This window comes from Panthera tigris, chromosome C1 (genome assembly GCF_018350195.1).
Source record: "Panthera tigris isolate Pti1 chromosome C1, P.tigris_Pti1_mat1.1, whole genome shotgun sequence".
Classification (NCBI taxonomy): Eukaryota; Metazoa; Chordata; class Mammalia; order Carnivora; family Felidae; genus Panthera; species Panthera tigris.
Window position 1 is genome coordinate 159,148,720 of NC_056667.1, and position 27,592 is coordinate 159,176,311.

The window sequence follows — 27,592 nt, forward strand, 5'->3', positions numbered from 1 at the left end:
TGGTTGGTCATTTCATAAACAAGTATAATATAGTGCTCTTTCCTCATTCTGATCAATATTTGCTTGTAAATAATGACAGAATGCAAAAGTAGAAATAGTGACTTTCAACTGTTCCTTGTTTCAGTTAAGCTGCTTCTCTTTGATTCTGTGTATCACAATTCATAGAATGTAAAGAAGAGGGTAAGAGTTAGCCCGTATGTCTAAAAACCTCCAAAAAGGTTAGTAAGTTTCTAATTATGAAAGAAACTAATATAACCTCATTAAAAGAAGCAAACAGTATTTTTTAAAAATTCCTCATTAATTCTCTTCAAACTTTCCCTTCTACAGGCAGTCACAGTTAACCTTGTTAGGTATGTTTATATCAAAATACACTTCTTTATATAAATAACATAACATTATAATGTTATGTAACTTAGTTTTTAACCTATTATATACTAGATATTCTCCCATGTCAGTACATATTAACCAGCCCCTTTTGATGAATGTTTAGGCTATTTCCAATTTCTCAATAAAATTAATGCTGTATTGAACATCTTTGTTCATACATCTTTGCATTCTTATGCAAACAATTTTGTAGACAAATGCTTGTAAGTGGAACTTCTACCTCAAAATATATACAAATTTTTAAAAAATGTACAAATTAAAATTTTTGTTAAATTTGTTAAAATTGCAAAATTGCTTCTTAAAAAGTACTAGTTCATACATCTATGGCTAGTGTATGAGAGTTACAAAATGGAGTGTGCAAATTGTTGGTAATGTACGCCTTTAAGTTACTATTCTAATAGTAGTTTTCGATATGAGCTTGTCTGTTTTTATTTTAACTCATAAGAAAGTCAAGTAGGCGGGTAGGGCATTCTAAATAATTGTTCTGGGAATTGAAACTCATTGCCCCCCTCCCCTCCCAATAAGCACTATGAACCAAACAAATGAGTTGACTAGCTGTTGTTACTACCTGTAGAGAAGTATATATTTTGAAATATAGACATATTAAATATCTGCATTTTCTTTTAGATTTCATATTTCTTATACCCACTTTCTGATGTTCATCACTTTAATACCATGTTTTTTTAAAAAAATCTCTTCTAGAGGTTTCTTTCTTTCTTTCTTTTTTTAAATTATTTTTTTAATGTTTATTTATTCTTCAGACAGAGACAGAACGTGAACAGGGGAGGGGCAGAGAGAGAGGGAGACACAGAATTTGAAACAGGCTCCAGGCTCTCAGCTGTCAGCACAGAGCCCGACGGGGCTCGAACCCATGAACTGTGAGATCATGACCTGAGATGAAGTTGGACGCTTAACTGACTGAGCCACCCAGGCACCCCTCTTCTGGAGGTTTCAAGACAGGATGCCAAAATTTACTAGTCCATATGCACTTGAATCTATATCAAACATACAGTTGCTAGTTCATTCCTAATAGTGCAATATGGCCTTTTTCTTTGGAGAAAAATGCCTTTTCTGAACCTCCTATTCTAGAATAAATATTAACATACCAATATCACCTCATATTAACATATAATTTTAGAGTTTACAAACCTCTTTCATAAATATTGTTCCATTTCATTTTCACAACCAAGGTGTGGTAACTGGGAAGGTATTATCTCCACTTAATAAATGAAACAGGTCCCACAATCATGAAGCAGTAGAACTGAGACTAGTAGAGCACTGAACTTTCCACACCCCTCTGTTGCCTCTTATATATGTATAAGGACAGCATATTCCTTTTGCAGAAATTTTATTCCATGGTGGTAACATTCACCCAATAAATTCCCTTTATAACAAGGTAAAAGATAAATTTAAAAAAGAGGGGGAAAAACCCTGCAAAAAAAGAAAATACCTTTCTCCTTTTTGGTAATGTTACTACTACCTTTCGGAAGGAAGTCATTCTTTTTACTTTTAGCTAAACTGTACCTAAACATGTGTTTTGTGGCAGTGTAATAAATATGTGTGAACAATTCTAAGACAAGGACAATTTAAAAATGTAACCTCAATTTTGCAAGTAGATCATACTAAATGCTAGTCAAACAATATATGTTTCATTGTATTTCTAATTCACATTCATCTTATTTCTTATTCATATTTATCATATATAGGTTTCACTGTATTTTTTCTCTACAACCATAAAGTCACAGGACTAATCCATTTCAGATTTTATTTTCTTATTATAAGGATAATTGCTGGTCAGCTATTGGCTGATCTACAAATAAGGTGGTTTTGTAAAGGAATGAGCCTTGTCATTTTGAAAAAATGATTATTAAAAAAAGATTGTTTTCCTTTTTTGATCCATAATGTCATTAATGGCAGATTTCAGTTTCCTTCTTAACATCATGATCATAATTTCTTGTGTTTCATTTAGATGTAAAGAAGGATCCAAGCATTCTTGGTACCTTTTGTGATCTTTATCTTCAAGAAGGCCATCTCCATGCAGTTGCACAAATACTGGGCTGAGTATCTGGAGAACCTGACTCTAAGGTAGGCTGTATACTGAGTGTGAGCTTGGGGCAATTTCTCTTTTCTGGGCTTTAATGTCTTTATCACTAAAATGAGAGGATGTATTAGTTCTAGACTATCATCCCAAGGGTCCATTTTAGCTTTAGCAGTATCATTGTAAAACCTATTAAACAACATTTGTTCACAAGACATTCTAGTGTTTTAGACAACATTGTGGGACTATTTGTGGATACCTAAATAATGATTTATCTTCTGGGACGAAAGGTTTCAGCAATTATGAAATACTAGCAAGTACTATGGCCCAAATCAGGAAGCATCCTGTGCGGTGGTTCGGGCCACTAGAGTTTGAGGTATTATTAGGTAACAATTTCAGCGGCAGAGTACCTCAACGTTACAATATATACTGTTTAAACACATGAGAAAAGAAAAACGAAGTTAAACAAGAATTTAGGGCAAAAATAGAAACAAATAGGGGCACCTGGGTGGCTCAGTCGGTTAGGCCTCCAACTTTGGCTAGGGTCATGATTTCACAGCTTGTGGGTTCTGACCCCAACGGGATCTGTGCTGACATCTCAGAGCCTGGAGCCTGCTTCAGATTCTCTCTCTCTCTGTCCCTCCCCAACTCGCGCTCTGTCTCTCAAACATAAACATTAGAAAAAAAATTTTTTTCAAATAGAAGCAAATAATTGTATATTTCTCCCGCAAATGCAACTCAAACCCTACATTTTACCTACATAAACCTAGGCCTTAGGTGTTGGTGTAGGCCAAAGGGGAAGTTTCTCTACCCATCTCTGAAACATCGCTGGGGGGGGGGGGGGGGGACAGAAAACAGCTATATGGTATTTATATCATTCAAATCCAACCTAAAAGAAACTGTCCTCGCGCCGGCCAGCGAGCATCTTAACACGTTAGGTCCCTTATGCGGCCTCCACCTCCGGCTCAGGCCTGCAAAGCTGCTGACCGCGCTTGCGGTGGCTAGGCAACGGTCGGAGCATTCCCCGCGGTGTCAGCCCCTCCTCTTGGGGTGCATCCACCTCCCTACGCCCCGAATCTCCTCCTCTCATTGGCTAGCGACATGCCAGAGGTGGGTGGGGGAAATGCGTCAGACAACGAGCTCACTTCCGGCCAGGGAGCGCGCGGGTTGATTCGTCCTTCCTCAGCCGCGGGTGCTCGCAGCTCGGAAATGGCGGGTAAGTTCCCGGGAAAAGTTTACCAAGGGGAGGGGGCGGGCAGGTTTGGGAAAGAACGCCGAGACCGTGGTGACAGTGCCCGCCTGGAACTTTCGGGCACCAGCCTGGGTTCCAGAAGGCTTCCTTCAGCCTGGAAGCACGGAACTCTCACCCCAGCTCCTTGTCGGCCGAGGTTCGTGCCCCCACCCCCAACTACTCGGGGTTCTGCGGCTTCTGCGAAGAACTCGGCCCCGGCGGAGGGCTGAGGAAGCCGGGGGAAGGCGTCGCGATTTGGGCTTGTAAGGTGCTAGATGTCTTGAGGCCTGTTAATCTCCTCGTTGCTTCTTCCCCACTGCTGCCTCAGCCACAGTAGTCTGGTTCTGTTCCCGCCAGCTGATTTTAATGCTCAGATCTTCCTCTTCCAGATCTCCCTCCACCTTCCTTCCACTACAGTCAACTTCTGAGCTAGCGCAGTTCTGCCTTGCCCTGCGTTAGGGCTCTCACTTGAATCTTGACTTCGTAATCGTTTTTCTTAATCTCTCGCGTTTAATATTCCTAGGCTCGATTTAGATTTCCTTTGAGAAAGAGTTTCTCGCTTTCTTCCTTCATCTAAACTTCTCTTAGTATTCTTTCTACACTATAATTCTCGTGTTCATTCTATTCTGCTTTCTTTATTGAGTCTCTTTAGTTTACAACATTTAATGACTAATAATTGCTATTTTTTACATGTATTGAGCCTATTTTGGTGTGGTTTTCCAATTACATATTTTTTGAAGTGAAGGGACAGTTTCTACTTTTATCTTTTCCCGCTGTCTTCATAGTTGTCTTACTACACTTTTATGGATGTGCTGGATAGACAGGCTATCACGTGAACGCTACAGATATTTAAGGAAGGACTGTTCTACCAGATAGTGACTGTGGGATTTTGGGGGTACACTGGTGCTATAAAAGAGGGGCACCATATGTATTATGTATGGTGTGCATATAGTAAGAATTACACCTAAATTTGAATCTCTGCTTCACCACTTAATAGTTGGGCGCCTTTAAGCAATGAAACCTCTTTCTTTCTAATCCTGAGCTTTTGAATATGAAATGGGACTGATAGAGTATTTACTTGTCTAAGAGATTGTGGGGATTAAGCCAAAGTATGATTTCACAAGTTAGATTTTGTTGCTTGCGTTGTATATAATTCCCTTGAAGTGGGTTCTGTTGTCTCAGTTTCATAGGTTAGGGTCTGAGGAGTTAAGTGCTCTAGTTCTAGTTCACAGATCCAGTAAGTGGTGAAGACTGGATTTGATTCTAGGAATTCTGACTCCAGACTATTAATCTGTAGTGCCTCAAATGTCCCCCCCATTTTCTGTGTATGATGTCTCAACCACTTGTTAAAGTTTATGGCGTGTCATTGTACCTTTCTTTTGTTTCTGCTAATGACTTCTTTTTTCCTGAATTTTTAGTAATTTTTATGTTCATTATGTCAGGAGATTTATTGTCATCTTTGCTTGACAGTGTACTTTGATAATGATTGCTTCCATTTTTAATTATTACATGTATTGATGGGTGCCCATGTTGTAGTAAAAGCATTTAGCTGTCAGTAGCCCATAGTTTATGACTTTATACATATATGGTTAAAAAAAACTTCAATGCAGTTAAAATTTTCTTTCCCAACCTAATCCCCATTCCTTCTCTCTTATCCTAGAGATAACCATGGTTACCAGTTTCTTGTGTATCCTTCCTGAGATAATGTATACATTATCAGTTGATGGTTTTTTAATAGTTGATATGAAGTACTCTGGGTAGAATTTTCCAGTATTAGAGATGAAATGGTATTGTAATTATCAAAGGATATTCTCATTTTGTTTCTTGGTGGAGCAGTGGCATCCTTTTTATATTTTAAAAAGCCGCTCAGGTGTAAATCCTAGCAGGTAGTGTATATTAGTATTAAATATAAGGAAAGGTCAGTAGTCATTAATTTTCAGATTTACTTATTCATGTAAAGCAAGCCTAGTTCATAAGCTTCTATCTCACAAGTGATATTTCTCTTGTTTTCTAATGAGGAAGTCATATGCAGTACATTTATTTAGGAGTCTAGAGGCCTTTACTTTTATGATCTGTTAGCATGTTTTAAATCTTACCTTTTATTCTACTTCTAATGAGAACGCTATTTGTAGATTTGACTATTTAAACCGGTTCCAACAAGGCCTTTTAAAAACTTTCCCTTAGGATTTGGTGCTATGGAGAAATTTTTGGTTGAGTACAAGAGTGCAGTGGAGAAGAAGCTGGCAGAGTACAAATGTAACACCAACACAGCAATTGAACTAAAATTGGGTACGTATGCTATTTTGAAGTGGTATTATATATGCACTGTGTGTTCATATATAATCTTTTTTTTTAATTCGAAGTAGAAGTTTACATAAGAAGAGTTCATGTACATGGTTAGTTTTCTGCATGTATTGAACACATTCCGATTTTATTCAGTCTCGATTTATGTCATAGAGTGGGTAGATGTTTAAGAAGTGGCAGAGTGTACATATAGGAAGTACAGTGTGGCAAAAAATGATAGGTGTCAGTGTTCTCAGACTCTTAAAAACATTTACCTTTACATTTTTCTTATAAAAATAGTAGACCGTACGTGTTGGTGAGGATGTGGAAAAACACTCGTATTGCTGATGGGAATGTAAAATGATGCAACTACTTTGGAAAACAGTTTGGCAAGTTCTTAAAAAGTTAGATGTACTATATGACCCAGCAATTCTACTCCTAGGTATCTATCTACTCAAGAGAAATGAAAACATATGTCCAGGGGCACCTGGATGGTTCAGTCGGTTAAGTGTCCGACTTCGGCTCAGCTCATGATCTCATGGTTTGTGAGTTCGAGCCTCGCATCGGTCTCTGTGCTGACAGCTGGGAGCCTGGAGCCTGCTTCAGATTCTCTATCTCTCTCTCTCTCTCTCTCTCTCTCTCTCTCTCTCTCTCTCTCTGCCCCTCCCCTGCTCACACTCTGTCTCTCAAAAATAAATAAACATTAAAAAAAATTTAAAAACATATGTCCATACAAAAACTAGTATGTAAATATTTATAGCAGCATTATTCACAGTAGCCCCAAAATGGAAACAACTGAGATCTCTGTCAACTGATAAGTGAATAAACAAAGTGTAGTATATCTATATGATGGAATAACCACTTGACAATAAAAAGGAGTAAAAGATACTACAAACATGAGAGGACTCAAAAACATTCCAAATAAAAAAAAAATCAGACAGAAAAAAACCTCACATACAATATGATTGTATTTATATGTATGTTTGGAAAAGGCAAATCTGTAGACAGAAGATAGAATGGTAGTTGTCAGACTGAGTGTGAGAGAGAATGACTGCAAATAGACATGAGATTTCTTTTGGGGACAGTGGCAATGTTTTAAAATTAGATTGTGACAATGGTCACACAATTCTAAATTTACTAAAAATTATAGAATTATATGCTTAAAACAAGTGTTATTGTTATGTAAATTATACCTCAATAAAGCTATTTAAAAAAATAGTTTTATGTTCATGAATTCTGGTTCCATCACATTCCATCCCTGAATAGTCTTATAGTGAAGTTAATAGTACTTACTTTTACAGTGGTTGTAAAGATTAAATGAGGAGGTTAAGTACAAGTAAAGTGCATTAACAACTTGACTTTTAAAAATTCTCAATAAATATTAGCTTCCATTATTTAAAACAGTACAAACATAACAAAAATATAAAGAAAGTGACAAAGAAGGTACTCTTCACTACAGAGATAATACTTACCTAGGTTTTTTTTTCTTCTGCATACATAGATTTATTTTTCTAAAATCAGGATCCTGTTGTAAAGATATAAGTATTCGTTTTCCATATTGGTTACTCCATTTTGCATTCCTACCAACAGTGCACATAGGTTCCAATTTCCCTACATCCTTGCCAACACTTGTTATTTTCTGTGGATTTTTTACTGTATTTTTAAACTATTTTTTAAATTTGATAATTAACACATTTTTTGATTCTAAGAAAAGTATATCCTTTGTATCTAAGTGAATCAGCCCTTAAATATTGCAAGTATGTGTTTTTGTCATATCTTACAAAAAGGCCCTCCCTACTCTAAGATTTTAAAGTTTATCCATTGTTTCTTTTAATATTTTTGGGATTTTTTTTTTTTAAGTGCAAACTTTTTTTTTTTTTTTTTTTTTTTTAACGTTTATTTATTTTTGAGACAGAGAGAGACAGAGCATGAACGGGGGAGGGTCAGAGAGAGGGAGACACAGAATCTGAAACAGGCTCCAGGCTCTGAGCTGTCAGCACAGAGCCCGACGCGGGGCTCGAACTCACGGACCGCAAGATCATGACTCAAGCCGAAGTCGGCCACTTAACCGACTGAACCACCCAGGCGCCCCTTAAGTGCAAACTTTTGACTCTTTCCTGCTATAAGGCATGAGATAGGAATCCAGCTTTGCTTTCTCAGATGACTTAGCCAATTTTCCACCTGCCAGTTTAAGTTGTCTTTTCATTAATGATTTAAAATTGCTTTTAGCATATTAAAGTATCATAAAAATCATGTATCTTTTGTCCTTGCTCCATTAGTGTAATGCTGTTAAAAATTTTATGATTAATATATGATGTGACTAGGCCCCCCACTTGTTATTCTTTAAGAGTTTTCCTAAGTTTTCTCTAATTCTGTTTGTTCTTCTAGATGAACATTTTATCAAGTTCCGAAAAGATTTTTGTTGATTGTTTTTTGTTGTTTTTTTTTTACTTGAGATCCTGTTAAATTAAGTTTAACTTAGGGAGAGTCAACATCCTTACATTGTTGAGTCTTTTCTTTTCAATAGTAAGCAAGAATATTTTTCGGGATGCCTGGGTTACTCAATTGGTTAAGCATCTGACTTCAGCTCAGGTCATGATCTCACAGTTTGTGAGTTCAAGCCTCATTGCTTTCAGAGCCTGCTTGGGATCCTTAGTCCCCCTTTCTTTGCCGCTCCCCCATATGCACCCTCTCTCTTTCTCTTTGTCTCTACCCCAGAAATAAACACTAGGGGTACCTGGGAGGCTCAGTCAATTAAGTGTCCAACTTCGGCTCAGGTTATGATCTTGAAGTTGGAGAGTTTAAGCCCCACGTTGGGTTCTGTGCAGAAAGCTCAGAGCCTGGAGCCTACTTCAGATCCTATGTCTCCCTCTCTCTCTGTCCCTCCCCTGCTTGTGTTCTGTCTCTCTCTGTCTCTCAAAAATAAACTTTAAAAAAAAAAAAAAAACATTAAAAAAATGTAAAAAAAAAAAAAGGAATATTTTACTACTTATTTGGGTCTTTTTTAAATGTCCATCTTTTTAAAGAGTTTTAAATTTTATAGATGGTAAACATCTCTTATTAGGTTTATTCCTAGGTATTTCATTCATGTTATTGCTATTACAAATGAGATTTTCTCTTCCACTATATGTTCTGTCTTTATTAGTAGTGTGTGAGAAAACTGTGGAAAACAATTTTTAATATATATTTATTTCCCCACTTCAAAATCCAAGTTAGGTAACTCAAGTTCTACACATACATGACAGAATTAAAACTGGGTTATTTGTTCATTCTAATTCCTTACAGTTATAGTAATAACTTGTAACCTCAAGCCAACCTTCCTTTCTCCCTCTTTTTTTTCAGCTCTCCTGTCCCAGTTCCCTCCCCTTCCACCTTGTCTGGACAAATGGTTATTGAAATCTATGTGACAGGCATTCTGCTAGACACATGGGATAACTTTAACTCTTGACTGCATACCCATAATTCCACTAAGGTTTATCCTGAGATTCTTCCTCTCATAGAAGAAGCTCTTGTTCACTTGGTGTGTGAGGGATTGACAGGCACACTTTTTTTTTCCACAGAGGTTTAGAGCTTTGGGGTAGGTTATTGTAGAAAGAGTGAATCTTTTTTTTCTATGTTTCTTTTTAACCATTTTTATGTGTACAGTTAAGTAGCATTAATTGTATTCATAATATTATGTGACCATTAGTGCTTTTTCCAAAATTTTTTCATCACCCCAAACAGAAACTTTGTGGCTGTTAAACAGTAAATCTGCAGGGTGTCTGGGTGGCTCAGTCGGTTAAGCGTCTGACTTCGGCTCAGGTCATGATCTCACGGTTCGTGAGTTCAAGCCCCGCATCGGGCTCTGTGCTGACAGCCCAGAGCCTGGAGCCTGTTTCAGATTCTGTGTCTCCCTCTCTCTCTGGCCCTTCCTCTCTGTCTGTCTCTCTCTCTCTCTCTCTCTCTCTCTCTCTCAAAAGTAAATAAACATTAAAAAAAAATTAAAAAAAAAAAAAAAGTAAATCCCCATTCACTTTTCCCCTCCAGCCCTTGGTAACCTCTAATCTATTTTCTGTTTCTATGAATTTATCTGTTCTAGATATTTTGTTTAAGTGGTGTCACAGCAGTATTTGTCCTTTTGTGTGTGGCTTATTTCACTTAGCATAATGTTTTCAATTTATTTCACTTAGCAGATATTTCATGTTGTAGCATATATCAGGACTCCAGTCCTGTTCATGGCTGAATAATATTCTATTGTGTATATATGCCACATTTTGTTTATTCATTTGTTCATGGACATTTGGGTCTTTTTTTTTTTTTTTTCAAAGTTTGTTTATTTATTTTGAGAGCAAGAGATAGGAGAATTCTGAGCAGGCTCTGCAGCGTTCGTTGGTGCGGAGCCCGATGTGAGGGTTGAACTCATAAAGCATGAGATCGTGACCTGAGTCAAAATCAAGAGTCGGATATGTACCTGACTGAGCCGTGAAGGCTGCCCCCATCTTGATCTTTTCTACCTTTTGGCTATTGTGAATAATGGTACTATGGACGTCAGCCTATGGGTGTCTGTTTGACTCCCTGTTTTCAATTCTTTTGAGTTTATAGCTACGAATAGAATTACTGAGATATGTTAATTCTATGTTGAACTTTTTGAGGAACTGCTTAGTTATTTTACATAGTAGCTGAACCATTTTACAGTCCTACCAGCAATGTACAAGGGTTCCAATTTCACCACATCGTCAGTGCTTGTTATTTTCTTTTTTTTCCTTATATTATTATAGCCATCCTAATAGATGTAAAATGATATCTTACTGTGATTTTGATTTGCACTGTTCTAATGACTAAGGATGTTGAGTATCTTTTCATGTGCTTATTTGCCATTTGTATATCTTCTTTGTAGAAGTGTCTATTCAAATCCTTTGCCTATTTTTTAATTGGGTTGTCTTTTTGGGTTTTTTGGATATATTTTCTTCATTTTATTTTATTTTATTTTATTTTATTTTATTCTCTTCTATTCTGTTTTATTTATTTTGAGAGGGAAAGCATGAATGAGGGAGGGGCAGAGAGAGGGGAAGAGAGAGAATCCCAAGCAGGCTCCATACTGTTACTGCAGAGCCAGGCGCAGGGCTTGAACTCACAGACCGTGAGATCGTGACCTGAGCTGAAATCAGGAGTTGGACACTTAACCGACTGAGCCACCCAGGTGCCCCTGTTACGGTTTTTTTCCCCAATATATTTAAAACATTTTTTTTTTTATGTTTTATTTTTGAGAGAGACAGAGTGTGAGTGGGGAGAGGGGCAGAGAGAGAGGGAGACACAGAATCCAAAGCAGGCTCCAGGTTCTGAGCTTTTGGCACCGAGCCTGAGGCGGGGCTTAAACCCACGGACTGTGAGATCATAACCTGAACCAAAGTCGGACAGTTAACCTACTGAGACACCCAGGTGCCCCTTTCAGTATATTTTAAAACCTGATAATTTTACTGGCTTCTCTTACTTTCTGGGGAGTGGCTTCAGCTGATTGTTTTTCAGGCTTATAACCATATCTGGTCATTTTCATAAATTCACTTTGTTTTTGATATACATGCCTCTTTGTTCTCTTTTCAGATTGCATTGGCAAGCACTTTCAGAACAGTGTTTAAAAATGATTACAGTCATCTGTTCCTTAATTTAATGAGAATGGTTCTAGTGTGTCTTCACTAAATATCCTTGCTTATTACTTTGAAGAGTAATTTGTCTTGTTTTGCAAAGAGTTTTTATTTAAACATCCATATTAGAATTTATCAAGTGCCATTTGGTTTCCATGGAAATATTTGATTATATTATGTTACATGCAAATGTTAATACTACATAATATTTAATATAATAGATTTTATTATCATATCTTTGTATTTTGAACCACCCTTGCATTTCTGAAATGAATATCTTGAGGTTTTTTTAATGAATTGATGAAGACTATTTTATATTTAAATATTTTTATCTTACCACCACTTACAGATGAGATTGGTCTGTGTTTTTGTCCATTGTGCTTTCTTTTTAGAGGAGGTGAAGATCAGCTTTTGTATTTTTTGTGACTACTTTTCTTGGCCTTCCTATTTTACCACTCCCACCCTCACCAGTTTTAAAAACATTAGATTTACCTAAAGGTAAAGGCTTGAAAGAATTCACCTTAATCATGAAGAGATCTTCTTATGCCATTGAATGCAATTTTTTTTTTTTTACAAGTTAGATTGCATTTTCAGGTTTTGTAGTTTGCATGATACATTTCTGACCCTTCCATTTATTTTTAACTTGTCATTCCTTTTAGGTATGTCTTTTATAGAGTATATACTTGAATTTGATTGCATAGTTTTTTTTGCCTGATAATTTTATCTCCTTTATATTTATTGTTTGGTGCTTTTGTTATCTTATTTTTCTCTTATTTCCTTGCACTTTTTCATGTAATATATATATTGTTTTCCCTGACCTCGTCATTCTCCAGTATGCTCTGTTTTAAATTCTACAAAAAAGCCATATAACCTATTATTAAAATACAATATATTGTTCTACTGAGATTGTTTATATATTTTTTTAAATTTTTTTTTAACATTTATTTATTTTTGAGATAGAGAGAGACAGAGCATGAACGGGGGAGGGGCAGAGAGAGAGGGAGACACAGAATCTGAAACAGGCTCCAGGCTCTGAGCTGTCAGCACAGAGCCCGACACGGGGCTCAAACTCACAAACCGTGAGATCATGACCCGAGCTGAAGTCGGCTGCTTAACTGACTGAGCCACCCAGGCGCCCCTGAGATTGTTTATATTTTAAGTTCGTTTACCATTTGTCAAATACTGCATTGGTCGTATAGTGGTGAGCATAGCTGCCTTCCATTTGCGAAATACTCATTTAGCTATACTTATGTGGCAGAAATTTATCTGGGGATAAAAAACTGCACTGGAGATAGAGCAGTATACAAATAGTTTCTCTTTTCATGGAGCTTACATTCTGGTTATGAGAAACAGACATAAATACATGGAAAATTGTGATTTGTGTTATGGAGAAAATACAGGGTGATCAGGTCCAACTACTAACTAAGGTGACATTTGAGTATATAATAAAAGGAATGAATTTGTGAGCAATGTAGATATCTCAAGGAAGATTGTTAACATACAGCAGAATCGCAAGTGCAGAATGTGCTGTATGTGTTCAAGGAATATTAAGGAAGCCATTGTGACTGAGAAGGCTAGCTTGGGAGAATGAAGTATCTGGAAGCGAAAAGATTGAAGTATTTGAAGGAGGAAGAGGTAATCAACTATGTCAAATGTTGCTGGTAGTCTCATAACATAAGAACTATTGGGATTTAGTGATTTGATAACTTTTTTTTTAATGAGAGAAGTCATAGGATCTACTACTTTATAGTAATTTAGAGAAATTAAAAGGAGAGAAATTAGAAGTGGAGTATAGACTCCATATTTGAAGAGATTTTCTCAGCAGCAGAGTTGAGAAATGGGTAGCTAGAGAAAGACCTAGGATAAAGTTAGAGAACTTTATTTTTGCTTTTTATTTATTAAGAATTTTTTTTAATGTTTATTTTTAAGAGAGAGACAGAGACAGAGAGCAAGCAGGGGAGGGACAGAGAGAGAGGGAGACACACAATCCAAAGCGGGCTCCAGGCTTCAAGCTGTCAGCCCAGAGCCCAACATGGGGCTGGAATTCATGAATGGTGAGATCATGATCTGAGCCAAAGTCAAACACTTGACCGACTGAGCCACCCAGGCACCCCTATTTTTGCTTTTTAAAAAGTGTTGTACAATTTATACACGATGAAATGCATGATAAGTTATGATTCAGTGAGGTTTGAGGTTTCCCCCCAAAATAGCTGCTTTTGGGGGGTTTTAATTTAAAACCCAGTTTTGGGGGTTGATACATGCAGCAGGTCTGGTGGGCTACATTCCTTTGTTTTGTTTTGTTTAAAGTTTATTTTAAAAGAGACGGAGAGAGAGCATAACCTGGGGAGGGACAGAGAGAGAGAAAATCCCAAACAGGCTCTCCAACAGTGCAGAGCCAGATGGGGGACTGCTCTCATGAACCGCGAGATCATGACCTAAGCCAAAATCGAGTTGGATGTTCAACCAGCTGAGCCATTGAACTGATTTTGTTTTGAACCGATTGCAAACTTACAGAAAAGTTGGAAGTATAAGTACAAAGACTTTTTCTCCCTGAACTATTTGAGAATAAATTGCTGACTTGATGCATCATCACCACATATTCTTTAATGTATATTTACTGTAAACAAGAACATTATTATACATGGCCAGAATATAGTCATTAAAATTAGAAAATTAATATCAGTACATTATCACCATCTAATTCTCAGACTCTGCTTAAATTTTCCACTTATCTTAAAATGCCCTTTATAGCAAAGGGATCCAGTTTAATTAGGGCCAGGGCTTATATTTGGTTGCCTTGTTTTCTTTTGTCCCCTTCAGACTGAAACAGTTGTAAGTCTTTTCTTGACTTTCATGACCTTGACCAGTTGAGGATTATAGATAAGTTATGTTGTAGAATGTCTCTCACTTTGGGTTTATCTGATATTTGCTCAAGGTTTATTTAAGGTTATATTTTTCTGGTAGGAATATCACAGAAGTGATGTGCAGATTTCATTGCACTTGTTAGTTTTTCATTAAACTTCCAGTTCTTTCATTTATTTAGTTCCTCTTTTATTTAGTGGATTATAATCTGTTACTATCATTTATTTTGGTGCCTATATTGTCCCTGATTTGGCCAGTGGGAGCCCAGTTCCTGCTGGCTTCTATGTCTTTTTTACATGTCCTCTTCATTTGATTACTTCATTCTGATTATTTTTTAGAACAAGCTATTCCAGGCTCATCTGTTAGGTCTGTCATAGCTCTGGAATCAGCCATTTCTCCAGGGAGCCCTGGTTTTTTGTTTTGTTTTGTTTTTTTTGTTTTGTTTTGTTTTTAAGAGGAAAGTGGTATTTTGAAGCCAAGATCTAATAGGTGAGCTGGTAAACTCATTGCTGTTAGTGTTGTTCTAACATTAATGAGAGTGGCCTTCTCAGTGGACAGAACTTTGTTCCTTCCCTTTCAGTCCCTGCTTCCTGCAAAGTATTACTGTTCTGATTCCTTTCATTTAAAAAAAAAAAAAAAAAGAGTTTTGCCTGTTTTAGAACTTTATATAAATGTAGTTATGCATGTGTACTCTGTGACTGGCTTAGTTCAATCAGCATGTGTTTGAGATACATCTTATTGTTGCCTATATCAAAGGTTCATTCCTATTTATGGCTGAATACTATTCTGTTGTTGGATATATCGCTATTCATCAGTTAATGGACATTTCGGTTTTTCTAGTTTTTGGTTGTTATAAATAACTCTGCTAAGAATGTTCTTGTAATAAGTCTTTTTGTGGGCCCATGATTTTATTTAGGGTAAACTCCTAGCAGTAGATTTACTCGGTCATAGGATGGTTGTATGTTTAGCTTTATGAGATACTTGCCAGACTGACTTCCCAAGTACTTTCACATTCTCTGATAATATATTAGAATTTAGGTTATTCCATATCCTCATGAATGTTTGGTGGTGTAAGTTTTTAAAATTCATAGATTGAAGGGCTCAGTATTATTATTTTTTAAAGTTTATTTTGAGAAAAAGAGAGCATGCACACATGAGCAGGGAAAGAGCAGGAGAGAAAGAGAGAGAGAGAGAGAGAGCAAGAGAGAATCCCAAGAAGGCTCCATGCTGTCCTCTCAGAGTCCAGTGCAGGGTTCGACCTCACAAACTGTGAGATCATGACCTGAGCCAAAACCGAGTCAGATGCTTCACCAACTGAGCCACCCAGGCACCCTGAAGGCCTCAGTATTATTAAGACAGCAGTTCTCCCCACATTCATTTATAGATGTAATCTTTTTTTCTAGGTCTTAGTTTGATTCTGGTATGAGGGTTTTGCCAGCCTTATAAAATGCGTTGGCAAGTGTTCTCCATCTTCTAAAAAGAATTTGCAAAAGACTGATATTTCTTCTTTAAATGTTCAATAAAATTTGCCGGTGAAGCTTTGTGGGCCTTGAGTTTTCTTTGTCAGAAGGTTTGTCACTAGAAATCTAATTAGTAGATTTAGTACTATTCTGATTTGGTGTTTCTTCTTGTGTCAGTTTTGGTAATTTTTGTCTTTTAAGGAAATTGTCCATTTTACCTAAATTTCCTGTCAGATTGTTGTTCATAATATCCCCGTTACCCTTTTAAGGATTGTAGAATCTGTAATCCCTTTTCTGGGATACTGGTAATAGGTGTTTTCTCTCTTTTTTCTTAATGAGTCTGCCTATCAGTTTATCAGTCTTACTGATCTTTTCAAAAATTGCTTTTCTGTTTATTTCTTATTTCTCTTAATCTTTATAATCTTAATTATTCTTTCATTTGCTCCTAAGAAATCTCTCTTCTTGGGGTGCCTGGGTGGCTCAGTGTATTAAGCATCTGACTCTTGATTTCAGCTCAGATCATGATCTCACCATTTTTTATTTTGAGCCCCACAACAGGCTTTGGCCTACAGTGCGGAGCCTACTTGGGATTCTGTCTCTCTCTGCCCCTCCCTTGCTCATGTTCTTTCTCTCTCGAAATAAATAAATTAAACAAACAAACAAACAAACAAACTCCCTTCTCGAGGTAAATGCTTAAATAACTGGTTTTAAACTTTCTATCTGTAATACTAGCATTAAAATTATAAATTTACCTCTGAATACTGATTTACTTGCATCCCACCAATTCTGTTATGTTGTGTTTTTTATTATTGTTCTGTTATTATTTCTTCTTTGATCTGTGGGCTACACAGAAAAAATGTTGCTTAATTTGCAAATACTTGGGGCTTTTCTAGCTACCTTATTATACTGATTTCTGTTAATTCCAGGAAGGTCAGATTATTTCAGTCCTTTTAAATTTGAGATTTGTTTTATAGTCTAGCACATATTGTCTGTTTTGGTGAATGTTCCAGGTGTTTGGGGAGGGTCCCAGAGAATGTAAATAATTTATATTCTGCAGTTTTATACAAGGTTCTATAAATGTCACTTGGTGTAATGGTGTTATTCAAGTCTTGTATATTTTTGCTGATTTTTATCTACTTATTCTGTCAGAACAGTTGAGAGAGGACTATTGAAAATTCCAGCTATAATTGTGAATTTGTCTGTTTCTTCAGTTGTCTAGTTTTGCTTCATGTATTTTTCTTCTTCTTTTTTTTAATTGAAGCATAGTTAATGCTTCATATATTTTGAAGATTTGGTATTAGGTGCATACAGATGATGCATTAACCCTTCTTGATGTATTAACCCTTTAAGCATTTATAAAATGTTCCTTCCTGGGGTGTTTGGGTGGCTCCATCATTTAGGCATCCAGCTCTTGATTTTGGCTCAGGTCATGATCTTATGGTGGTGGGATTGAGTCCTGCTTCTGGCTCCGTGCTGGGCATGGAGCCTGCTTGGGATTCTCTCTCCCTCTCCCACTGCCCCTCCCCTGCTCACACACATTCTCTCTCTGTCTCAAAAAAAAAAAAAAAAAAAAAGTTCCTTTTTTTATCTCTGGTAATAAAGGGGTCTCTATCTCTGTCCCCACTTTAACTCTTCATTTTGTCTTATATTGAAGACGGCTTTTTCAGATATGAGTATTGCAACAAGAGTTACTTAAGCATGGGAGAAATAACAGCATGTTTATATGCTGATGCCTATGATCTGTCAGAGAAGGGGAGAATGGTACAGGAAAAGAATGAGGAGTATTTGTGGAGTGATCTTGAAAATACGAGAGAATATTCTTGAGAATATCATTGTAGAGGTTAGTCTTAGATGGGAGCATGGAGAATTTCTCTGCCAGTTTAACAAAAGGAAGACGTGGGAATGGCTACAATAAATTAGGTGTAGAAGTGGCAGTTGTGCATGTTCTTTTGTGAATGCTTCTGTTTCCTAAGTGAAACAAGAAGCAAGGTTATCAGATGAGAATGTGTTTCTAGAAGATGTTGGAGTTTTGAGGAAGTAGTCATCTTGTCAAACAAGAGTGAGTAGCCTTGACAACTATAGTATGATTGTCAGGTAGCACTAAGGGTCCACTTCCAAGTTTTGTACTCATGAATGTAAAGTCAAGGTCAACTACATGAAGATGCAAGGGTGTAGCAAAAAGTGGGCATACCGTCAGACTTAACTAGAGTGGGGATTTAGCAGACTGGCATGACAAAGATTGGAGCAAAGGAGTTAAGGGTGTTTATGAGGGAGTGATAATATTGATTGGCCATGGAATCCTACACTGGAAAGTGAGGGTACAAAGAAGGGGAGGAACAGTGAAAATTGTGTTCTAATCAATACATTGTAAGTACTGGTGGAGGTTGGAGGTTAAAGAATTGTTAGAGTTGAGGTATCACAAGGAGTGAGCTAGAAAGAGGTAGTGGTAAAATTGCTTGGGATTCCCGCCCCCCCCCCCCAACTCATGCTTTCTCTCTCTCTCAAATAAACTTAAAGATTAAAAAAATTATTTAAAAAACTTCATCTATTAGATATTAAAAGAATCCTTTATATATAGCATTAGTTTTAAAGAATCTCTCTTGGATTATTTCACCCAAATCTAATCAGATCCAAGCAATAAATATTTAATTATATATTTGCCTTAAAGTATTTGAGTTTTACTTCAATTAAAAGACTCATCACTTTGCTTTCTCTTTCTTTTAGTTCCTATTACCTGTGGACTACATTTCATGCCGAAATAGTAAAACCTTAGTAGTTTAGATGACAGGAACATTGAAGAAGGCCAATCCAAACTATAGAAATAGTTATCATAGCTAGGTTTTTGACACTTATAATGTTTCTTTTTGTCTGTGTCTCTTCATCACTACCAAAGTGCTATATATTAGAAGCAGTAGTTTGCAGTTAATTTTTAATAATTTCTAGAGGCTTCTAAACATTTTTAAATATTAGAGATGCAGTGGTGGGAAATTTGGGGGGTTAATGAGTCTAAACATACCGGATTTATTTATTTTTTTATTGTGAAATATTACAGACATGCAAAAAATACATAGCAAACTAATGAATATCATGATCCCATCACTCAGCTTTTCCACATCTTAACATTTTGCTGTATTTGCCCAGGCTTTTTTTAATTTCAATTTTCATCATGAAAATTGGTAAACACATAGAAAACTTGAGAGAATAGAACATAACTTACTTATATATCTAATACCTGAATTCAGCAATTAAAATTTTGTCATATTTGGTTTAGAATATTTTTTTATATTTCATTTTATTTGGGGGGGGTGGGCAGAGAGAGAATTTTAAGCAGGCTCCACACAGCACAGAGCCCAGCATAAGGCTTGATCCCACATCTCTGGGGTCATGACCTGAGCTGAAATCAAGAGTCGGACACTCAACCTACTGAGCAACCCAGGCACCCCGTTGTATTTGCTTTAGTATGTACATTTGCTGATTTCTTTGAAAATAGATTTCTAAATATCATGACAGTTCCCTCATAGCACATGTTCTAATATATGAATATTTACATATATAACCATAATTCCATTATTACACCTATAAAAATTAATGGTAATTTTTTGATATCATGTAATTTTCTGGTTTCCTTGGTTGTCCTTGAAAGTCTTCAATAGCTTTTTTTTTTTTTTAATTATTTAAACCAGAATTCAGTCAAGGATCGTGCATTATGGTTGGCTGTAAAGTTTCTTTAATTTCTTTTAATCCAGAACAATCCCTCCCCTCAACATGGAACTTTTTGTCCCTCTGCCATTGATTTATTTGGGAGAGTAAAGTCATTGTATAGAATTATTAGACAAATCTACATTCTTGATTTGTCTGTTTTCTTTTAGTAGTAGTTCACCTGTTACTCTGTCCTCCATATTTCTTGTAAATTGGAAGGTTTAAAGCTGGATTAGATCTGGCATAAACATTTTTGGTAGGAAAATGTATATTTTATATTGCATTTAATCAGCAGACATACAATGTTGGTCTTGAAAAGGTGGTGACTGCCAGATGTCTATGTGAAAAGCTATCTTTTCTTTTGTAAATCATTAATCTGCTGGATGATACTTTGGCATCCTGTGAATGATCTGTTGTAGGAGGACAATGTTAGAAATTTTTCATCTACAACTTTTCATTCTTCAATTTAAAGATGGTGGGGTAAGATAAATTATACATAAGATAAATTATATTGGGAAAATGTCCAGTAATATCAGAAGTCACAATAAATGCAAATAAAATAACAGAGTACCCTTTTCCATCTTAAATCGGTAGAAATTAAAGTTGAGGGTCCAGAATATTGTCAAGAATGTGGGAAGCAAAGGAATCTAAGTAGCTGCTGGTAGGTGTGTGTGTGTGCATGTGTGTATATATGTATATATCCATATACATACACGTATACATATATACATATGTATGTACATATACATATATACATATACATGCTGTTAAAGTATTTTTAGAGAACAGTTAAGCAGTATTTACAAAAATAATTCAGTACTTTTACTCAGCACTTCTACTGCCAGGAATTTATCCTGTGTGTACTTGTACAGCAAGGTGTGTGTATGAGGATGTCATTGCAGTATTACTTTTAATAGCAAAAAACCCCTCTAAAACCTAGTAACAACATAAATATCATCTTGTACTGATAAAGAATGATGTGATGATAAAGGCCTCTTCAAAACTCAGATTATTCTTGTCCTCAGAATGTTTTCCATAGGTTTTGTTGTTGTTTTTGTTTTTCTTTCATTGATGCTGTAGCTTTTCTTAGCTGCAAGTATCTTTTTGGTTTTATTTTCTTTTACTCTTTTCATTGTATATAAACATATAGAAAAATAAAAACTAAATCAGATGCCTCTCATACCTAGTTTTCTAATTCTTAGAATCAGTAGGGTTTTGATGCTAAAGCACTCAAAGCAATATTATTCATTGTTCATTTGTCTCATGAGAATCTGATGTAAATCATATAATGGAGAAGTTACATTTTACATAAGAAAAATGTTGGCTGTACCCTAGTTACAGTGAAATTCTTGAAATGGAAATACCTGTCACCTTTAATATCTTTAATTTAGTATCTTTAATATCTCTATATTTTTTATTCTTTTAAACAGTTCGTTTTCCTGAAGATCTTGAGAATGACATTAGAACTTTCTTTCCTGAATATACCCACCAACTCTTTGGGGATGAGTAAGTAACATAGTAAGATGTTTGCCAAATTAGTATGGCCAAAAAAAACCCAACACTTTTTTTTTTTTAAGATCTAGAAATCAGACTTTATTTTCTTTGTTGTTTTTTATGTAATTTATTTAAAATATACATTAGAATGGCATTTTTGACATTGAGACACCAGTTTACTATATAATACTTATCACAGAGTACTTTAGAGGCATTCTCTCATTTAATTCTCACAGCTGTTTTAGCGATGGTATTACTAGTCATTACACTGTACATTGGTGGAATTGGGTAGTTGCTTAAGGACATCTGACTGGCCAAAGTTTAGATTCAGGCAGTCTGACTGTGAAGCCCATATTTGTAACTACTACTTTTTTCTTCCTCTTGCTGTGCTATATTGCTTTTAGTACAAAATATACTCTCCTAAAGCTGGAAAGCTCAAGTTGTTCTTCGATGATGAGTAAGCAGTTTATTTATTTACAGAGAAATTTATTTTTGAAAGCAATGTTAAAGATATATCCTAGGATATTCAGCACAATTCCTTAATTTCTTATAGCTTCATCACATTATTAGAATAGCCAGTTACCATTTTTTTTAACTTTTGATTTTGAAAAAAACTTCACATTTGCAGAAAATTATAAGAATAGTACTCTTATATCCTTTAAAATCTAGATTCCCCAGTTACCATTTAGTTATATTTGCTTTAATCGTTCACTGCTATATAGATCTATTGGTATGTTGTTGAACCATTTGAGGGTTGGTTGCAGATGTATCTTGATCCCTTACTCCTAAATTCTTTACAATGTATTTCCTAAAAGCAAGGACGGTAACCATAGAAATATCAAAACTCGGGAAATTTAACATTGCTGTAATACTATTTTCTAATATATCATCCACATTCCAAATTTTGCCAATTGGTTTCCAGTAATTCTTTTTAACAATTTTCTTCATTCTGGATCCAATCCAGAGTCATATATTGCATTTAGTTTAGGCTCCTTTAATCTGAAACAGTTCCTCAGTCTTTTTGTTTTTCATGATATCACATTTTTGTGGGTTATAGGCTAGTTTTTTTTTTTTTTTTTTTAATTTTTTTTAACGTTTATTTATTTTTGAGACAGAGAGACAGAGCATGAACGGGGGAGGGTCAGAGAGAGGGAGACACAGAATCTGAAACAGGCTCCAGGCTCTGAGCTGTCAGCACAGAGCCCGACGCGGGGCTCAAACTCACGGACCGCGAGATCATGACCTGAGCTGAGGTCGGCCGCTTAACCATCTGAGCCACCCAGGCGCCCCTAGGCTAGTTTTATAAACTTTAATTTTGGATTAGTTTGATTTTTCTTCATGATTAAATTCAGATATTGTGCATTTTTGTAGTACCTTAGCAGAAGTTGTGTGTGTCCTTAGTCTGTCACAATCAGAAAGCTCATGATGTCAGTATGTTCCATAACTTGTTAACTTAGTTTAGAGGTGCCTGTCAGCTTTCTCCACTGTAAGGTTTTTTCCTTTATTATGTAATCTGTGGGGAGATACTCTGAGACTGAAAATATACTGTTCCCTATCAGTCTTTTTCACCCAGTAGTTTTAAATCCATTGATGATTCTTGCCTGAATTGGTATTTTACTGTGATTATAAAATAGTGATTCTCTAACTTTGTCATAACTTCTACATTTATTAGTTGGCATTCTGTAAGGAAGAGCTCTTTTTTTCCCCTTAAGTATTTCTTTGTGTATATCAGAAGAGACTCAAGGATTCTTCGTTTTTAATCCAATGAGTTATAATCCATTACTGTTATTGTGACACTCAAATTACCCCATTTCAAATGGGCTTTTGAATCCTTTTGATATATCATCATCATTTTGGGGACACTTTACTTTCTGATATGGTAAGATGTTTCAGATTCATCGTATACTTTTTCCAGTGTTTCTGGAGTCAGCCATTTTCCTAAGGAACCCTGGTTTGTTGTAGGAAGAAAGCGTGTTTTGATATAGTTGACATTTAAAATATTTCCCTTCATGGCTGTTTTACCTATGTGTTATTTCAGCATTGTTCACATATTTATTTAATGTGGTTTTTGTTTTGAAAGTATACTTATCTTAAGAGAGAGAGAGCATGCTAGTAAAAGAGGAGCAGAGAGAGAGGGAGAGAGAATCCCAAACAGGTTCTGCACTGCCAGTGCAGAGCCTGATGCAGGGCTCAAACTCACGAATGGTGAGATCATGACCTGTGCTGAAATTGAGTCAGATGCTTAACCAACTGAGCCACCCAGGTGCCCCGCATGTGTTTTGAAATTGACAGATTTCTCTTCATTGACAAATTTTCTCAGAAGTTTTAATTATTAATGTATCAGATTAGGCATTTTATGTGCTATTAAGTAGTAATAATTGTATTTTATTATGTATTGATTCATGCCAAAATTTGAGTCTTTTGTATTTCAAATAGGTTTTATTTTATTATAAAAAGAGGAATGTTTTCTTTTTGGATTTCTATTTTTAAGGAGCTATTTATTCTCTTCCTGTTACTGCTATTTAAAATCTCTTCCTTTGGTGCATAGGATCTAGTCTACAGATGATGCTTCTTAATGGTATTCTGTACATTCATTCTGTTTTGCATGTCATTAAAAATGCTTGCATACTCCTAAGTTAGACAGATGACAGATAATTATGATGACCATGTCTTATGGTTCAGGTATGACCTTGATACTACTATCATTGCCATTCCTTTTTATAAACATAACTTTCAGAGTCCTGGAATGGACACTGCTAATATTTTATTTTGGTAGTCTAGACAGACATCTGGAAATGGCACTGCTTCTTCCAGGTACTCTTCTTCAGAATTCACTTAAAAAAAGAAAAGCTTTATTGAGATACAATTTACTATATAGTTGATCTACTTTTTAAAAAATTTTTTAATGTTTATTCATTTTGAGAAAGCACAACCAGGGAGGGACAGAAAGGGAGACACAGAATCCGAAGCAGGCTCCAGGCTCCAGGCTCCGAACAGTCAGCTTAGAGCCTGACGTGGGACCCGAACTCACAAACTGAGATCGTAACCTGAGCTGAAGTCGGACGCTTAACTGAACTTGAGCCACCCAGGCGCCCCTGTATTTAAAGTATACAGCTCAATGATTTTTAGCATAATGAGTGTTGTGTAGTCATCTTCACAATCAGTTTTAGAATATTTTTGTCATTCCTACCCAAATTCCCATAACCAGTTAGCAGTCATGCTCTTTTTCCCCATTACTCTCCTCAGCCCTAGGCAATCATTAATCTACTTTCTGTCTCTGTAGCTTTACCTATTCTGAATATTTTAGATTCACATTTTGGAAGACTCTTTTTAGAGAATATCAAGGCGTAGATGGATTTCAGGGAGCAGGATTGGAAAAATAGCAGCCCCAGATCTGCTTTCTGAGTTCATACAGGGGTGTAATTAGGTGCTTTCACTACTCTCAGCAGCTCTGGTATCTTGATGATAGAAGCAGGTGGTAAATTGGAGGCAAGACTGGGCCAAAGCTACATGTTAGCTGCTTGCCTAGCCAGGTACCAGTTTAATACCACTTGTGTCTGATTTGAAATGCTCTCTGGTACTAGTAATAATAGCAGCAGCTGCAACAGTAGCAGTAACATCTGACACTTATTACTACTTGTATAATGTGTTAGTCAACATTATAAGCAGTTTACAGGTATTAACTTCCTCATTCAGCCCAAACAACTTCCCGAAGGTAGGTGCTGTTATTTTCTCTTATTTTTTTTTAAAGATTTTATTTTTATGTAATCTCTGCACCCAGTGTGGGCTCGAACTTATAACCCTGAGATGAAGAGTTGTATGCTTCGCCTACTAAGCCACCCAGGTGCCCCTCTCATTTTATAAATGAGGAAAGCTGAGACACAGTTTCATTACAAATACTTGTTTCTTTTTAAAACGGGTGTCGTTTAAAATCTTGAAACTACCCATAAAGTTAAACTTGTTTATATGGATGGTTAATACTTGGTAATGACTTTGCAAGATTCTTTCTGGGGTCTCAGATTATTGATATTTTTTTCCTTTTCAGTGAAACTGCTTTTGGTTACAAGGGTCTGAAGATCCTGTTATACTATATTGCTGGTAGCCTGTCAACAATGTTCCGTGTTGAATATGCGTCTAAAGTTGATGAGAACTTTGACTGTGTAGAGGTAAGAACAAAAATGAATTTATCTTTAACTCTGCTTTCCATTTGAGTATAAAGCAGGTTTTAAAATTTAAAGGTTTCAGGGAGGAGAGAATCTGTTATATAGTAGCTTTGAAACCACATATTCAATCTTTAGTTATGGATGTGATTGCCTGCCTATCATGGCAGTTAACGTTTGATGATCCTTAGCCTGATCTATTTCCTGAGTGGTCCTTCTCTATAAAAATGTTCACTCTTATGATCATAGTTGTATTTTGTTTACCAAATACAATTCTGGCCACTAGAATTAGAAGAAGCAAGGAACAGATTCTCCGCTGGAGCCTCTGGAGGGAGTGTGGCCCTGTTGACACCTGAGTTTAGCTCAGTGATACGGTTTTTAGACTTTGCCTCAAGGCTGTGAAAGAATAAGTTTCTGTTGTTTTAAGCCTCCAAGTTTGTGGTCGTTTGTTATGGCAGCCGCAGGAAACTAATACAGATTTTCATACCAGGAAGTGGGGTGCTACTGCAACAAATAACTAAAACTCTAGAAATGTCTTTGGAAATAGGTAATGGGTAGAAACTGGAAGAATTTTGAGGTACGTGATAGAAAAAGCATGGACTCCCTTGAAAAGACTGTTGGTAGAAATATGGACATTAAAGGCATTGCTGGTGAGGGCTCAGAACAAAGTTAGAAGCATGAGAGAGAAAGCCAATATCATCATAGAGAATAATGTACCATCACAAACAGTATATTGGTAGAAATAGGAATGTTGAAGGTGCCTCTGTCGAGGAGTCAGAAGGGAAGGAGGAACATGTTATTAGAAAATGAAGGAAAGGAGATAGATATTTGTTATATAGTGCCAGAAAGCCTAGCTGAATTGTGTCCTACATTTATATAGAAAGAATTTGTAAGCAGTGAACTTGGATATTTAGCTGAGGAGATTTCCAAGCAAAGGGTTGAAGTTGTGGCCTGGTTTCTTGCGGCTTATTATAAATGTGGGAGGAAAGGGAGAGATTGTGAGAAGAACCGTAAAGCATAAAAGATCCACGACTTGATGATTTGGGAGACTCTTAGCCTATCCAGGTTGCAGAAGACACGGAAATTAGGAGATTCATTGTTAGGAAAGCGTGCTGTGGAGAGAAAGCTGAAAGCGTGGCTAGATAACTTTTTACTCTTGCTGAAGAGATTAGGCATGTGACTCTTGTATCTCCTCAGTAATCTCAGCAAAAGCCAGGAATAGAGATTGAGTAGAGATCAAGTCCTTTGTAGGACCATCTTGTCTAATGGCATGAACCCTTATGGCATACACAGGTGACCTAGAAGGGTTTTGAGAGTGTTATATCAGCAGAAACACTGCCAGTGTGGACTAACAGGATGAGGAAAGGCAAATGAATTTTCTAAATTCTATAGGTAGGAAACAAGCTGATAACACTACTCAGCTGCAAACGTGTACTTCCCTTTGAGAAAAAGGAGTAAGACCCAGAGGGTAGAGCTGCAGGCCACAGTATCCCCAAGTCTTGAAACCTAATGGAATTTGACCTTCTGGATTTTGAAATTGCCTGGTACCAGTGACACCTTTCTTTCTACCATTTTCTTCCTTTTGGAATGGGAAACTCCTTAACTTATCCTGTGCCTGTCCCACTACTGTATTTTAGAAGCAATAACTTGCTTTCTAGTTTCACAGTATCACAGGTGGAAAGGAATTTTGCCTCATGAAGTATCCTACCCAGAGTCTCACTCATACCTGATTAGATAATGACATTTTGGACTTGAGTTGATGATGGAATGGTTGAAACTTTTGGCAGTGTTGGGATGGGATGAGTGTATTTTGCATGTTTAGGATGGACATGAATCCCTGAGGGACCTTAAGAAAGCTGTATGTTTTCAGACATCTTGGCGGCTCAGTCAGTTAAGTGTCAAATTCCTGATCTCTGCTCAGGTGAGGTGGAGCCTACTTAGGATTCTGTCTCTCTTCTCTGCCCCTTCCTGGCTTGTGTGCAAGCTCTCTCTCTTTAAATAAATAAATAAACTTTAAAAAGAAAATTATGTGTTTTAGAGTTGTTCTGTTTCTGCGCATTCCTATTTAAACACACTGCAATTTTTTTTTTCTTTAAAGTTTTGTTTAAATTCCAGTTACCGTGTAATACTAGTTTTAGGTGTACAGTATAGTGACTCAGCACTTCCATACGTTGTCACCCAGGGCTCATTACATGTGTACTCCTTGATCCCCATCACCTGTTTAACCCATCCCCCCCAACTATCTTCCTTCAAGGCATTGAAACTTTTCATTAAGAATTACTTCACAGAAGGGTGCCTGTGCCTGGGTGGCTCAGTGGATTAAGCGTCTGACTTCTTCCGCTCAGGTCATGATCTTGCGG

The 27,592-nt window shown here is 36.4% G+C and overlaps 2 protein-coding genes across 4 annotated transcripts in view; one reads left to right on the forward strand and one right to left on the reverse strand.

The window, feature by feature from the left end:
- The window catches only part of SLC25A12 (solute carrier family 25 member 12), a 127,015-nt gene extending 123,577 nt beyond the window's left edge, over positions 1-3,438 (reverse strand). Inside the window, exon 1 of the mRNA XM_042994701.1 lies at positions 3,312-3,438. The gene's annotated coding sequence lies outside the window, so the exon portion shown is untranslated. The remainder of the gene's footprint in view (positions 1-3,311) is intronic.
- An 85-nt stretch (positions 3,439-3,523) lies between these two features.
- Positions 3,524-27,592, forward strand: part of HAT1 (histone acetyltransferase 1) — a 59,271-nt gene continuing 35,202 nt past the window's right edge. The window contains exons 1-4 of one of the 3 annotated variants that reach the window (XM_007074574.3): positions 3,524-3,638; positions 5,838-5,942; positions 21,009-21,084; positions 25,118-25,238. In XM_007074574.3, coding sequence (XP_007074636.2) covers positions 3,524-3,638; positions 5,838-5,942; positions 21,009-21,084; positions 25,118-25,238 — 417 coding nt within the window. Of the gene's footprint in view, positions 3,639-3,825; positions 3,922-5,837; positions 5,943-21,008; positions 21,085-25,117; positions 25,239-27,592 lie in introns of those variants that run through there. The other 2 variants (XM_007074575.2, XM_042994705.1) reach the window with 2 other exon arrangements.